General features: G+C 48.1%; 1 protein-coding gene across 4 annotated transcripts in view; it reads left to right on the forward strand.

Annotated features, from left to right (window-relative positions):
• The window catches only part of KDM4B (lysine demethylase 4B), a 66029-nt gene that overhangs the window by 44420 nt on the left and 6781 nt on the right, over positions 1-14828 (forward strand). For 2 of the 4 annotated variants that reach the window (XM_015651598.2, XM_015651600.2), the window contains 7 exons: positions 1824-2230; positions 2761-2881; positions 5596-5774; positions 7041-7260; positions 10033-10109; positions 10228-10283; positions 10687-10795. In XM_015651598.2, the coding sequence (XP_015507084.1) occupies positions 1824-2230; positions 2761-2881; positions 5596-5774; positions 7041-7260; positions 10033-10109; positions 10228-10283; positions 10687-10795 (1169 nt within the window). Of the gene's footprint in view, positions 1-1823; positions 2231-2760; positions 2882-5595; positions 5775-7040; positions 7261-10032; positions 10110-10227; positions 10284-10686; positions 10796-11188; positions 14432-14828 lie in introns of those variants that run through there. The other 2 variants (XM_033520103.1, XM_015651599.2) reach the window with 2 other exon arrangements.

The following is a 14828-nucleotide window of genomic DNA, read 5'->3' on the forward strand; positions in this document are numbered from 1 at the left end:
TTCACCCACCTGTGCATTTGTGCCTTCAGAACCTTTTCCTTCCTGGAAGTGTTCAGGATAGCCAGATAGGCTCTTGGAATTTTGCCTCCCTTTCTGCTGGCTTCTGATTCCATAGATTCACTTGCAAACTTGTTTGTTCATCTTAATGCAAAAACTTTCAAGCACAGTTCTCTGTGCCAGCTGCTGTCAAATTACCCTTTAGAAGTCAATAAAGCTGGTGAATGGCATTTGTGGTGCTGTTGGGGAGAGAATTCTTGGAGTGTATAGAGAGTAAATATGATCTGGTTTTGTGCAACTGGGGAGAAATCCAATTTGCCTTTCATTCAATATGTTTGTTTCTCTAAGGAAATTCAATATTCCTTTCTCTGTGATAGAACAAACCAGTTTATCTGAGGGACTGCCTACACGAGTACAACTATAATTATTTGAGCTGGACTTGTTCCCATTTTTATAAGTTAGTGTAAATAAAGTCATCAGACTTCTGGGAAATGCTGGGGTTAAGGTGATCCCTAGGGGATTTCAGCAGGGATTCTGGCACTTTATCCTGTTGTGGGATTATTCACCCTTCTTCATGCAGAAACCTCTGTTATGTGATGGCTATTGTGATTTTCCATTCACGGCTTGGCCTGGCTGGGTTGGGGTTGGTGGAAGTTCTTCAGTGGGGTGAGCAGGCTGTGTCTGATCGTCCCAGCCTGGACTCCCCCTCAGGGGAGAGCAGGAATTTTAATCTCTGCTGTGAAATGGGAGTGTGTGGATCCCCTCCCAGGGAAGAGAGGTGGGGAAGACTTTCAGAGGCCAGCACTGCCTCTGGTGACAATAGTGAGATGTTTATCTGCTCAAGAAGTGTTGTCACATCCATGAGGGCTGTGCAGATAAACTGAGTGACAGTGAGCTGGGAGAAACAAGGACATGGCTGTGAGTAAAGGATATCTCAGGATCCAGCTGAGCTCCGTGCTGCACCTGATTTATGCTTTAAAAGCATTTTTTAAAAAAGCTTGATAGCAGAAATCTTTGGGCAATAATGATTCAGGTATCTTTGTTCAGTTCTTCATTTCCTGGGGCTGTTGGGTGCGTTGACACACAGTAATACCCAGATAAGAGCTGTGCTTGCAAACAGGGAGCAGCAAACTACTGATACAGAATGGGGGGCTCCAAACTCTTTTGATTGCACCTCCTTATCAGCAAAAAAATTCTGAGCACGCCTCCTGATGTATGTCTTTATTTATATACACATTTATTCATCTATAGCACAGGAATACACATGCACATGTACATTTCTGTGCTAATACGCCCATTATGAATATACAGAAAAACAGAGATTAGAAAAGGAAGGCGTAAAGATAAAAAAAAATAGTTTGAAATATTTATTTTATTAATGGTACAAAAATATTTCATTCCTGCACCCCAGTGGATGGTTTTGTGCTCCTGACTTTGGAGGACAAAAAACTTGAAACACAGAGTCAGGGCTAATGTGACATATTACAGGTTTTTGGCACACTGTCCAGTTTCTTAGGGATTTAGATATTTTCCCTCCAGGAAACGTTGTTTTTAGCAGCCTTTGTGCTCCAGTCAGGAATTCAATAGTCCACAGAAATGACACAAGTATTTTCTTTCTGAAGTGGCATTTCGAGGTGGGTGCTGAGGCCCAGCTGGAAACAGCGAGTCCCCGGGGGAAGGAGCGAGCCCGGCTCCGGGCCGGGAGCCGTGAGGGGAGCGCGGGGTCCCGGGAGCCGTGAGGGGAGCGCGGGGTCCCGGGAGCCGTGAGGGGAGCGCGGGGTCCCCGGGAGCCGTGTCTGGGGGCTCAGTGTCGCCTTTCTCTCCAGCAGGGGAGGGCAGGGCCAAGGCGCGGCCCCCGAAGGCCAAGGGCGAGCGGAAGAAGAAGCAGCAGCCGTTCCCCCCGCAGCCGCCGGTGCTGCCCGGGCCGGGCCCTCAGCAGCCTGCCCAGGCCGGGCCGGGCCCAGCGCGGCCGCCCCCGGCCCCGCTGAACGTGGTGCAGCCCTCGGAGGCCGCCGAGGAGGAGGACTTCAAACCGCGGCCCATCATCCCCATGCTGTACGTGGTGCCCCGCAGCAAGAAGGTGGTGTTCGACAAGGAGCACATGTCCTGCCAGCAGGCCTTCGAGCAGTTCGCCACGCAGAAAGGGCTGGGCTGGCGCGAGCAGGGCCCGCTCCAGAGCCCCGGCAAGGACGGGGCCGGCGCCGAGGCGGAGCGCGCGGAGCTCACTGCGGAGGTCAGTGCTCGGAGCTCGGTGTTGGGAGCTCAGTGCTCGGAGCTCACCGCGGAGCTCGGGGCTCGGAGCTCACCGCTGCTGGCGGCAGGCAGCCCCAGGCCAGGCTGGGTGGAAGCACAGCCCGGGCTGGACGGTGTTAGCCTGGCCTGCAGCTGGGTTGGAACTGGATGGTCTTTCGGGTCTCTTCCAAGCCAAACCAGTCTGGGATTCCGTGATTCACAATTTCCGTGGAGTTCCCAGCTGTGCATGTGATTGAGCAGGCTTTTCACGAGCTGATGGAATTGGCAGCTTGCAGATGTTCTGAGGCTGTCCTGATTTGAAGAAAACTCAGTAGTTTACCCAACTTCTTAAGAGTTAGTGTTGGCTTTTATCTGCTGCAGGAATTGGCTCGGAAGGCTTCAGTAGTTCAGCCAAAAGGCAGAGAAAAGTTTGCCGTGTGAACCCAAGAGCTCTCTAAGACAGGGGCTCTGCCTCTCTTGTCCTGTTCCCTCCTTGGGGGTGCCCATCCAGCTTGCTGTGCTTCCTTCCAGGCTGCTTCTGCCTTCTCCAAGATGAAGATGGAGATCAAGAAGAGCCGCCGGCACCCGCTGGGCAAGCCCCCGACGCGCTCGCCGCTGTCCGTGGTCAAACAGGAGACCTCGAGTGACGAGGGTGAGTGAGCAGCACCAGGGCTGTGTGCGTGTCCCCTGTGGCCCAGGGAATTGCTGAAGCCTTTGGCAAACCTGGCTGGCCTGAAGCTCTGTGTTACACGTAGCTGGTTGGAAATGCAGCGTGTTCTGGTTTTGATAACCCAGCTGGAAACAAAACTCCTCCGTGGGAGGTGTCACTTCTCACTTCCCACCCTTCTTCCACTCAAGAAAAATATTTTGCTGGCTGCAGAATGAGGCAGCATTTTGGGCAAAGGGAAAAAAGAGTTTGCAGAAAAAATCTTAAAGGCAAAGCTCTGTCTTGGATATTGCAGTGGGATAAGATCGGTTCCCCTTGGAGGCAGTGGAGGTCAGGCCTGCTCTCACGTGTGAGGAAAGTCAGTTCTAACCTTTTGCTTGGCTCCTAATTCATGTCAGTGTTGGGGTCCAACTTTCCTTGGCAGATGCAGAAATGAGAATTAAAATGTTTCTTGGTGTTTAACTGATTCTTCTTTTCCCACATTCGAGTCCCAGTGTTCCATTCCCAATACACTAACAATCTGGACCAAGGGGAGAGAAAAGATTCTTTCCTCTCACTCTGTTTTGTGGTGTAATTTCCCACTTTGGGGCCTTTCCCACATTATCCAGAATATGGAGCAGCCCCCAGTAAGGAGCTTTTGTGTGCTGGGTCGGGCACGTGGGTGTAGCTGGCAGTCCCTGCTCACAGCTCCTCATTCCAAAGGACAACATCTTCCCTGCTCACTCCTTCAGAAATGCATCCATTGACTTTGGAGCAGCCTCCTGCAGGAAGGGCTTCTCCTGAGCACACAGAGCTTCTCTCCTCACCAACGAGGATGCATTTGATGTCTTCCAAGTGTGTAACATGGAGTGAAGCGTGCAGAGGCAGCTGAGACTCATTATCTTGTTTTGGTGTGAGACCTTGGAACCAGCTCTGTGCTGGAGGATCCTCATTAGGCAGATCCTTCTCACTGCTTTCACTTGTTGGATGGTGTTTGGGGACTTGGCTGGTGGAACAGGAGCAGCTCTTGTGGAAGCTGGCGTTTCTTGGGGACTGATTTACAGCTCTGCTGGGCAAAATCTGATCAAACATTCTTCCCTCCTCACCAGGGAATAGAGGCAGCTCTCTGCACCCCGGGCCTTTTCAGGGAGTGATGTGTGAGGATGATCTGCAGGAGGAACAGTGAGCATGTAAATTAAAGGAATGCTCATGTTACACAGAGATTCAGCCCAGACAAATTGTTTGCAATGTGGGAGCCATCCTAAATGCTGTGTGTCCCCCTGGATCCATCCTGGGAGGAGTGAAGGTCATAGCACAGAGTCATCCCCTTTCTTCTCTCCCTTGGTCACTCTGGGTTAGGCTGCTGGTTTCACTGATTTCACTGATGTCAGAAATCCTGGCCTGTCACTTGATGTGCCTCGACAGAAATGTGGAGAAATGTGGGTTTTGATTCATGTCTTAAAAATAAACAACATAAGACACTTTTTAGGAAGTGACCCTCATATGAAATGTGACAGACCCACACAGCCAGCACTCATCACCTCAAAAAAGGGATTCATTAAACACAATGAAATTTCCACATTGTCTGACAAATATGTTATGGCAACATTTAAAATCTGAGATGTAAACTCAGCCATTAACGTTTTACTCCAAGTTCCTTTTATCCTTCCAGGTAACCCAAGAGTCAGAAAATCTTCAAAGGGAGGGAGAACTGGGGAGGAGACTTAGACTTGTAGAGCAGAACATAAACTGCTTATTTCCAGTAATTAACAGTGAAGCAGTGAACAATTTGGTTTAATGTGCTGAGCTCTGGGGATAATGTTCTTTCAAGATGTTTTTGAGTTCCCTGTTCTTTTGGAAACTTTGCAGATTGGTGATGCAGGGAGTGATTTACACTCAGCCTTGTGTGGAAAATTTCTTTAACACTTAGAGTGACTCAAAACTCCTAAGGAAGGACTAAGGAAGGGTAAGAAACTTGGACCCCCAGACTGCCACAAATGGATTCTGCAGTGGTTTAATTGTGAAATGCCAAGGATCTTTTAAAGGTTTATAAAATAAAGAATTAGCAAAGTAATTAGCAGGAGCAGTCCCTGGCAGAGCTGTGGCAGAGGGAGGGATGGTGGGGAATGCAGATGGGTTCAGTGGTGTGGGGATGGCTGTACCAGAGCCCTGAACCCCCAGGCAGGGTCTGTGTGTGCAGCTCTGGGATGCAGCTTGGGAGGGTTGGGTCGGGCTGGGCTGGGAGCAGCAGCACCATCCTCACCTGCCAGGGCATGCAGCTCCCTGCTGGGGACAGGAAAGGGCATTTCCTTACACAGCCATCATGTCTTCTGACCTTACCAAAGTGCAAATTAAATCTTCGTTAAAAGGATGGTAGAGGTTTCACAGCTGGAAAGGGGAGGGAGTTACAAAGGCACTAAATCTTTTTCTCCTTCCTCGTGGCTGGTTCCTTCAGGTCACTGCTCTCCCTGTCTTGTGTATCCTATCCCCAAAGGGGAGATTCTGTCCATCGAAAGAAGTTTAAAGTTTAAAGAAGTTTTTGGGGCATAGGCATACGAGAGACCATGGAGGAGTTGAATGATTTTATTTATTGCATTTCTTGTGTTGTTGAGACCTGAGCTGTTTAACTCAGCCTCTCTCCTTTTGCCTCTTCTAACCATAAACTTCTTTGCCTTTACTGACTGCCCATTGTTTTGTGATTTTTTTCCTTTTCGTTCTAGAAACGTTTCCATTTTCTGGAGAGGAAGATATGAGTGATCCAGAGGCTTTGAAATCTTTACTTTCCTTCCAGTGGAAGAACAAAGCATTTAATTTCCCAGCAGAAAGGAAGTTCAATGCAGCTGCTGCCCTGAGTGAGCCATACTGTGCTGTCTGCACCCTCTTCTACCCCTATAACCAGGTAATTCCTCGTCACAGAGTCAGGGAATCGTTAAGGTTGGAAAAGACCTGTAGGATCAAGTCCAGCTGTCAATCCCCCACCAGCGTGTTCCTCTCTCTGTATCCATGTGTTTTGTATCCAGGTGTTTTTTGGGATGGAGACCCTGCCAGATCTCTGGGCAGCCTGTGCCATTGTCTGAGCACACCTTCCATGAAGAGGTTTTCCCTAATCCCTCCTCTAAACCTCTGACACTGCTCAGATGGATGAATTAGGATGCAGACGTTTCTGATAGAGACAAACCCATACAAATTTGCACACCAAAGAGATGTGTTTGGATTTGGCAGTAGTTGGAGCCTTTTTTGTTATCTTTCCTGGCTTCTCTGGCTTGCTCAGTGTTCATTTTGCAATCACACTGAAGGAGCTTTGCAAACACTGTTCCATGCAGAGAAAAGTCACACCAGGCTCCTGTTTCCATACCGGCCTGAGCTGCTGAATTTATGCAAACAAGCCACAAAATAAAAATTTACTGAGTTAGCACATCCATCATCTTTTTTTGGAAACTACCAATATGCTTTGGGAGATGTTATGAGCAGAAAGGCAGAATTCATCAGACGAATTAGTTATTTGTGCAGTTGTGCATTGATTTGTTCTCACATAAAGCCAAATCTGGCTTTGTGTGCCCACCAGGAATTCCTGCCTTAGATACTTGTAGCTGTGTTGGAAGCTTTTCCTGAGGAAAGCAGAACCAACCTCCCCCTGCAATAAAATCTCTTGATTTATTATATGGACTGAAAATAAAATATCTCTTCTGGTTGCTGGCTGTTGTGAGGAAAACTGGGTGCAACTGAGCTGGTTTTATCCATTGCTTTTAACTCTGTCTGCTACCAGAAACCTTGAGATGTCCTTCAAGAGAACTTCTTGCAGGAAAAGTAAGGAAGGATGCCAAAGGGATGGGAGAGGGGGAGGGAAGGTCTTGCTTTTAGTAATATTTCCTTTTTATTTTCCCTTGGTGTTTTCAGCTGCAGTTTAGGAATTTAGATTTTTTGCAGAAGAAAACCAGGAAAAGCTGCTCATTATTCTGTTCTTTGAGCTTTCACTACAGATTTCAGATCCTATCGATGCCTGAGGAAGAGGGGGAGAGGCATGGTGGGGGTGGGAATCAGGATTTTGGGCCATTTTTGGCTGCCTGGTGTCAGGTGTTGGGTGACTTTTTTGCAAGGGGAGTGCTCAGAGTGGGAAGTGAAAGCCGTGGCCAGGCAGAGTTCAGTGATGGGCTTTTCTCTCCAGTCCTCCCAGGTGGAGAAGGAAGCTGCCCCGGTCTCCTCAGGGGAGTCCTCGTTCCTGCATCTTTCCAAGTGTGGGCAGAAGACCAAGCCCCTGATCCCTGAGATGTGCTTTACCTCAAGTGGAGAAAACACCGAGCCCCTTCCTGCAAATTCCTACATCGGAGAGGATGGAACCAGTCCCTTGATATCCTGTGCCAAATGCTGCCTGCAGGTTCATGCTAGTGAGTGTTTCACTTCCCCAAAGCCTTTGGACCCTGAGAAACTCAGGAGTTTGTGTTCTGCTGTATTTGAGTTCCTTCTTGGCAGGTTTGTATCCTGCCACTCCCGTTTTTATCTTGCTTGGTACCAGAGTATCAGGAATCCCAGAAAGCTTTGGGTTGGAAGGACCTTAAAGCTCATGCAGTTCCCATCCCCTGCCATGGGCAGGGAACCTTCCTCTCAGAGCAGATCTGTGTATTCAAATCCATCTTGATCAAGTCACTGATCTTAAAAATACACACCAATATTCTTTTTACTGCTTATTTTGTTGGCTGATTCTTCTTTTTCTCACAGAAAAGATTCTTTTGATACCTTTCATTTTTTGTAATAAAGCAGAACTCAAAGGTTTTATTGCACTCTTTCCTCTCACATGTTTCGTTCCAATATTGTTCTGCTGGGGGAGGCTGTATTGTTCCTGCATGCAGCAGAGATTATGGACTAGTTTGAGATATATTTTATTAGTGTCTGTGATAGTGTTTGTAGTAATGGCACTTGATTACAGAAGGGAACATATGTCTGTTTGCTTCCCTGATAGTTACGTCCAAAAGAAGATCTGATTAATCCTGGTGGAGTGTACCTTCAGTGGAGATTGAACAGCATCCAGTTAACATTTGTGACGAATTACTGTTCAGCTGTTTGATCTTGACAGATGGGGAATCTTATTTGACTTGCATCAGCTGGAATTACTTTTGTTGTTCCAATTTTAGAGTCTGCAGGTCCCCATGCAGCTCAGCAGGGCTGGGGAACTGGAAGGCAACTTTTGTTTCTGTGCTGAATCCCTGATGATGGTCATTTCTGGCTAATCAGGCCATGGGATGCAGAGTGGGTGTGAGGAGGAAGATTTCATCCTGCCTTCACAATTCTGGGCTGCTGCATCTTGTCCATCCTTAGGCCTGCAATAGTCCAGTCTATCAGAATGGTTTCTGTGGCCAAATTCTGTTTAAGGACAGAGGGGTGTGGGCAAGATGATGTTAATCTGCAGGCTCAGACCTGAGATCCATCTTATTTTTAGAGGAACTCAGTTTTATATTTTGGCTGAACAGTCCCCTTGAGGACAGGACAGGTGTTAAATCTGATGGAGGCTCCAGTGCCTGGTTGTTTCCTTGTGCTCTGTGACATCCCTTTGACTTTGCTGCAGAGAACCCATTTGCTTTTATTGCAGGATTGCAGTGGTGAGGTGTATTTTGGCTGACTGTAAAACCAGCTGGCAGCCTGTGTGCTCTTGGGAAGTGCCCTCAAACTGTGCTGGGTTCCAGCAGCCAGGCCCTACGGAGAGGGGAAGGTTTGTGAAGGTTTCTGGGCTTTTGAGGCACTGACAAAATCCATAGAAAGAGCATATTTTTCTTTGTCTGCTTGGATTGTCCTTATGGGACAGCCTGGGGTTCAGTAAATGGGACTGTTCTGCCCTCATGGAATCACAGAACCACTGAGGTTGGAGAAGACCTTGAAGGTCACCAAGTCCAGATGTCAGCCCAGCACCACCACCCTGCCCACCACTAGCCAAGTCCCCAGCTGCCACGTCCATGTATGTTTTGGGCACTTCCAGAGATGGTGATTCCACCTCTGCCCTGGGCAGGCTGTTCCAATGCTTTACAACCCTTTCCATGAAGAGATTTTTCCTGATTTTCAATCTAAACCTCCCCTGCTGCAGCTTGAGGCTGTGCTCAGGGTCTGGCTCTCCCTCAGCTCAGTTTTGGGCTGAGCACCCCTGTCCCTGTTCAGGCCTGGGTGGAATTTGGCTCCCTGATTTGCCATATGATGAAAAGAGACCTCAGATGTGGAGAGCAGCTGCAGATCCATAGTATTGACTTTTTTTGACATGCTGTTTATCTGGTTAAGTGGATGGTATTTATAAATCAGGTTGTGGAGGCAATCCCAGTGCTTTCTGAATGTCTTCTTTTAAGTTTAATTCAGTAATTTGAGATTGCTGTTCCCAGCTGAAATTTTCTGTTCAGTTTGTTAGGACAGGTGAAGGCTGGGTGGGATTTTGTTAGGAAGGATAGAGGCTGGATGGAATGAGCTGTGTGTTAGTTGAGATGCTTATCTTCAATTTTCCACTCACTTTACAAACTTGGAGGAATCACATAAATCTGTTTTCCAAAACTGTATCTGTGTCTTTTTCCCATTGTTTTCAGTGACAAACCTCGGTGCCTTTTATAGAATTTTAAGGACTTCTTTTGTTCTTATTTCCCTGCCTTTATAATGGCATAATACCACTTTACTGTTTTGGTGGTGTTGTGGGGGGATTTGGTGCTTGCATGTTACAGTAATTGATGCTGTGTAAAATGAGATGTTTTTAACACTTCCTATAACCATAAATGAAATACTGTTAACAATGTGGAATGCAGGTATTTCATCTCCTTGCAGTATTATTGGGCTTGTCCTTCCTCATAACACCACACAGCAAAAGTTAACTGCTTTAACCTCACCAGAATTCAATGCCCTTCCCTGTTTTGGTGTGAGTGCACTCCAGCAGTGGTGGCATCCCCTTGGAGCCCAGTTCCTGCCTAAAGAAACAAAGCCTTGCTATTGTAGTCCCCAGAAAAGGGCAAATGAGATGTGAGGGTTCCTGGGGGGTTTGGTTGGTTTGTTTTGAGAGCTGCCAGTTGTGGTTCTGTCGGAGCCTGTCCAATGCAGATCCTGGAGTGCTCTCAGAGGTGCTCCTGAACTGAGAAGTCCAAGGCAGGAGCCGTGGAGGCCGGGCTGTAAGGAGGCTGTGGCTGTGTTTGTTGCAGGCTGTTACGGGATACGGCCGGAGCTGGTGAACGAGAGCTGGTGGTGCTCGCGGTGCTCGGCCGGCGCGTGGGCAGCGGTAAGGACAGCTCACCGTGCTGGGGGAGCATCCAGGCTGCCCTTGGCATCCCAGCTGCTTTCTGGGGAGGGTGAACAGCAGCTTTTGGGTCTGTTCTGAAGCAGTTGTGTTCCCACAGGAATGCTGCCTGTGCAATCTCAGGGGAGGAGCTCTCCAGATGACCACTGATGGCCGGTGAGTGCTGGCTTTGAGTGTATTTTCCTTCCTCACTGCACCTGATCTCCTTGTCTTGTGAATTTGGTCGTAATGCTCAGTGTAGCAGCAGCTTTCGGGGTCCTGGAGGGAGCTGCTCCACAGCTGAACTCCTGCTGAATGTGGTTGTTTCTCAGAGAAAAGACTTCTCAGAGAATGTTCAGCATTGTGCAAAATCAGGTGTAAAAGAAGGTTGATCTGTGTCGTTCAGTGACATTTACCTTGTGCCACCCTGATTAACAGTCGATTTGGAATGTTGCCAGGGCTGCCAGCCCCTGGAAATGTGCCTCGATGCTGAGGGAGGCAGGGAAATGTTAACTGCCCTCCTGAGCATTTCATTCAAATAACGGCAGGCCCTGATTTGTGTCTTCACTTTGCTCCCCAGGTGGGTCCACGTAATCTGTGCAATTGCTGTCCCCGAGGCGCGTTTCCTCAATGTCATAGAGCGTCATCCTGTGGATATCAGCGCCATCCCCGAGCAGAGGTGGAAACTGGTGGGTGTCTTTAACTGGGGAGAGAGTTTGGGAACAAGGGCCAAAGGGAAAAGCTGGAACTGAACAGAAAAGCATTGTGTGGGTTCGTAAAGATTGGATCTCGCTCTCATTTCCAAACAAAAGCTGCGTCGTTGGTGTCTGCTGAGCCCTGTCGGTGCTTTGACACACAGCCAGCTCTGATTTCCAGATGTGCCCTCACTCTCTGGGAGTGTGCTGTGCCCTGGGCAGAGCCTGGGACTCTTCCCACCTGCACTCAGGTGTAAACTGCCTGAAAGCTCTGTTTGCTGCAAGCCCTGCACAGCGGGAGTGCCAAGGGACATGGTGACTAAAGAGAAGCTGACTTGTTCATCTCTAATTCATCTTTCCTTACAACATTTCTCTTTTTCTATCAAGAAATCTCTTGTAGAAACAAATAAACATTTCTGTGACCCTGACTGCAAGGCAAGACTGCAAGGATTTTAATACAAGCCCAGCTCCAAGTTGTTGTTCAGCTGTGTGGCCTCATCCGAGGGATTAGTAATGGACGATTCATTAGCTCAGAGCAATTTATCTTAATGTTAGTTAATGCTCCATCACTATAGTGTGTTATTGCAAAATAAATTGTGCTTTTGCTGCTTTTTTTGGTGCAGAAGTCAGCTGGGTGACACAGTGTGGGATGGGGAAGGTGCTGGAGCGGTGATAGATGAGTTAGCACTGATGGATTCGTTAACAGAGCTGCTACTTAGTGCAGCGAGCCTGGGTGAGAGATTAGGAGGAACCTATCCCTGCTTCCAGAGTTATTTCTCTGTTGTGCAAATGGGTTTTGTACACAAATGTGAATGTAAAAAGCATTCATTATTCAGCAGGAGTGATGGGGCAGCGCAGTGCCAGGGTGATAAATCTTGCAGCGGTGGCTCTTTATGGATCAGCTGACACTTCCAACGTGCATCCTCTTCATTACCAGCACTTGTAACGCTGAACTTAAAATCCTTTTACACAACACTCACTTGTATTGCTTAATGGAGCCTCACAAGGAAACATGACTTAATTCTTTAACCCTTCCTTGGCTGCTGGCAGTCCTGCAGAGCAGGTACAGAGGGACTGTAAAGGGGATCAGGTTGTGTGGAGAGACTCATGAGCCATGGGGGGAGTTTCAGGATTCTTCATGGGAATTTGCAGGCAATTCCTGGAGCATGTGGGGAGTCAGTGGAGGAGGAGGGGGGTGTCTGTGCTTTGGAGGTGAGCAGCTGCAGTTAGGAAGATAAACCCAAGGTGATGGCATTGGAGCTCCTGACTTTGGCAATGATGGCCTTGGCACAGTACTTGATAAAGTTGGGAAGATAACTTCTGTGGCTGGAAAAGATGGAAAAGGAGAGAAGGAATGATGTGAAGGGTGAGGACAGTTGATGTGATAGGATGGAGGGCAGTGGGGGAGAGAGGGGGTGGGGGTTATCCTTGGTTATTATTTGATTTTTTATATGTTTGTACTGCTTTAAGTTCCTGTGATGAGGGCTGAGGTACCAAGGAGTGGCAGTGATCTGGTGAGAGGAATGTCCTGCTCTCTAAGCATGGACCAGGTCTCCCTGTGCAAGGACAGACTTTTCAGTCCATTTGTGGGTATGGCACCATTTTCAGGACTGCAGTTTCCTGCTCCCAGATTGATGGCACATTACAGGCCTGTGCACGTAAATTATTTATGACGTGGAAATTTGGAATAATTAGCTGTCATTCCTCAGTGGAGTAAATGAATTGCAGTGTTCATCATGCAGCAGACAGCCCATTTCTTACTCTCAGCTGTGACCTGACTCTGGTGTGCATTTATTCCGAAGATTTCTCTCCTGTGCTTTGGACTCTTTTTCCTCCCACAGAAAATGCCTTTAAATCTCCATGTGCAGCTTTCCCACAGCACTTGGCACTGGTGTTTGTGTCCATCCCATCTCCCACACTTCCAGATCTGCACTGTCACACAATCCCACACTGGTTGGGGTTGGAAGGGGCCTTAAAGCCCCTCCAGTGCCCCCCCTGCCATGGCAGGGACATCTCCCACTGTCCCAGGCTGCTCCAGCCCCGTGTCTGGCCTTGGGCACTGCCAGGGCTGCAGGGGCAGCCACAGCTGGGCACCCTGTGCCAGTGTTTTATCACCCTCACAGCCAACAATTGTCACTCCCTCCATCTCTCCTTACACTTGAGGCTCACTGTCACTCTCATTTATCTTTTGGTCATATTTGCTGTGAATATCCCTTTGGTGCAGCTCTTGTTTCCATCGCAGGGGGTTTGTGTGGGCACAGGGTGGCACTGGGAGTGTGCAAACCCTGCCCTGGCAGACTCGTGTTGGCAGCAGGAGGGATTCCTGCCCCGGGAGGGTTAATGCTCCCCGAGCCCCTTGTGTGTCAGCAGCTGTTCCTGCTGCTGGGACAAGGGGATATCGACAGGTTAATAATGGGATCTGTGCTATTGACTCCCCTCAGTCCTGCTGTGCACTTTCCTGCTGCTTATCTGCCTCTGGAACATGGTTTGCAGAGCGATAAAGGCTCAGCTTATTAAAGGCTAAACCCACGTTCTGGCAGCACTCAGGCTCTGGCTTTGAATTTCCTGGCTTTTGTTCATTTGTGTAAAAAGGCCAAATTAATCTTTGGTGTAAACAAAACTGCCTTTGGTTAATTCATAGGAAGGAATGGGACTTATTTCATATAAATGTGGGGCAGAGCCCAGGCAGGGAGGAATAAGGAAGAACAAATCTCCTGTTCTTTGGCATCTTTTGCTGTCGAGGGAGAGAAGTGTTCCTGGAGAAGGAATCACAGAATCCCAGAATGGTTTGGGTTGGGTGGGAATTGAAGGTTTTGGAGTTCCACCCCCTGCCATGGTCAGGGACACCTTTTGTTCATTTTAACCATGAAAGGCACATTTGTCTTCTGTGATATTCATCTTGCCCTGATTTGCCTTGTCCCAGCCTCAGATAAGGTGAAGAAGCTGCCCCACCCCTGGAAGTGTCCAAGGCCAGGTTGGATGGGGCTGGATGATTGGGATGAGCTTTAAGGTCCTTCCAACCCAACCCAAACCATTCTGGGAGTTGCTGATTCCAGATTCCTGGAAATGTTAAAAACTGAGTGGTATTTCCAAATGGATCCCTGGAAACATTATGCAAGCATCCATTCTTTAGACTGGGGTTCCCAAAATCTCCTTTTCTGTATGTCTGAGGGCCTGGAAACAAGAATTGGTGCTGTTATAGGGAGTGAGGAAATTTATCTTGTTCCCACTACAACTTCTGCTCGCTGTCAGTGTCATCAGGCTCAGGACTTTTAGCTTTGACAAAATGGAATTTCTTTTTAAAGCAGTCACACGTCCTACATTGATTTACCTAATAACTGGATCTGCTTTGCAGAAAATGAGTGTGAAAATGTCTCCAAGATTTCAGACCTTTTCCCCCCCATAATTCTGGTGTTTTCATACAATGTTTTTATTTCTTTTGTTTGCAAAACCAACTGATTTATCTACAGTGGCTCATCTGGCATGGATGCCAATAAAATATTTATGGTTGATATGCTTATGCATCTAAAATAAACACACAGTATTTTTGTTCCATGATATGATTTTATATTCCATGAGATCTAATCGATACAATGTCCCATTAAATATAATGGAGCAAATTGCCAGCCAGCTACCGTGTTCTGTTCTTTCAGAAAAATGGAAATGTTATTTTGCAGCAGTGCACCTGTGAGGATCCAGCTCTGTTGGAACTAATGAAATGTAGGTGCACTGCTGTAAGTGAGGAGGGTGAGGGTGCAGCAGTTCTCTGGTACCACTGGTGGGCGTTTGCCTGGTTCCAGTGAGCCCAGTCCAAACTGGAGTCCAGTCTGTCTGTGCCCAGTGTGGGGCAGGGCTGAGCGTGACCCAGCTGTGTTCCCTCCCAGAGCAGTGTCTCACCCAGAGCAGTGTCTCACCCAGCTGTGTTCCCTCCCAGAGCAGTGCCTCATCCAGCTGTGTTCCCGCACAGAGCAGTGTCTCACCCAGCTGTGTTCCCCTGCAGAGCAGTGTCTCACCCAGCTGTGTTCCC

Source organism: Parus major, chromosome 28 (genome assembly GCF_001522545.3).
Source record: "Parus major isolate Abel chromosome 28, Parus_major1.1, whole genome shotgun sequence".
Classification (NCBI taxonomy): Eukaryota; Metazoa; Chordata; class Aves; order Passeriformes; family Paridae; genus Parus; species Parus major.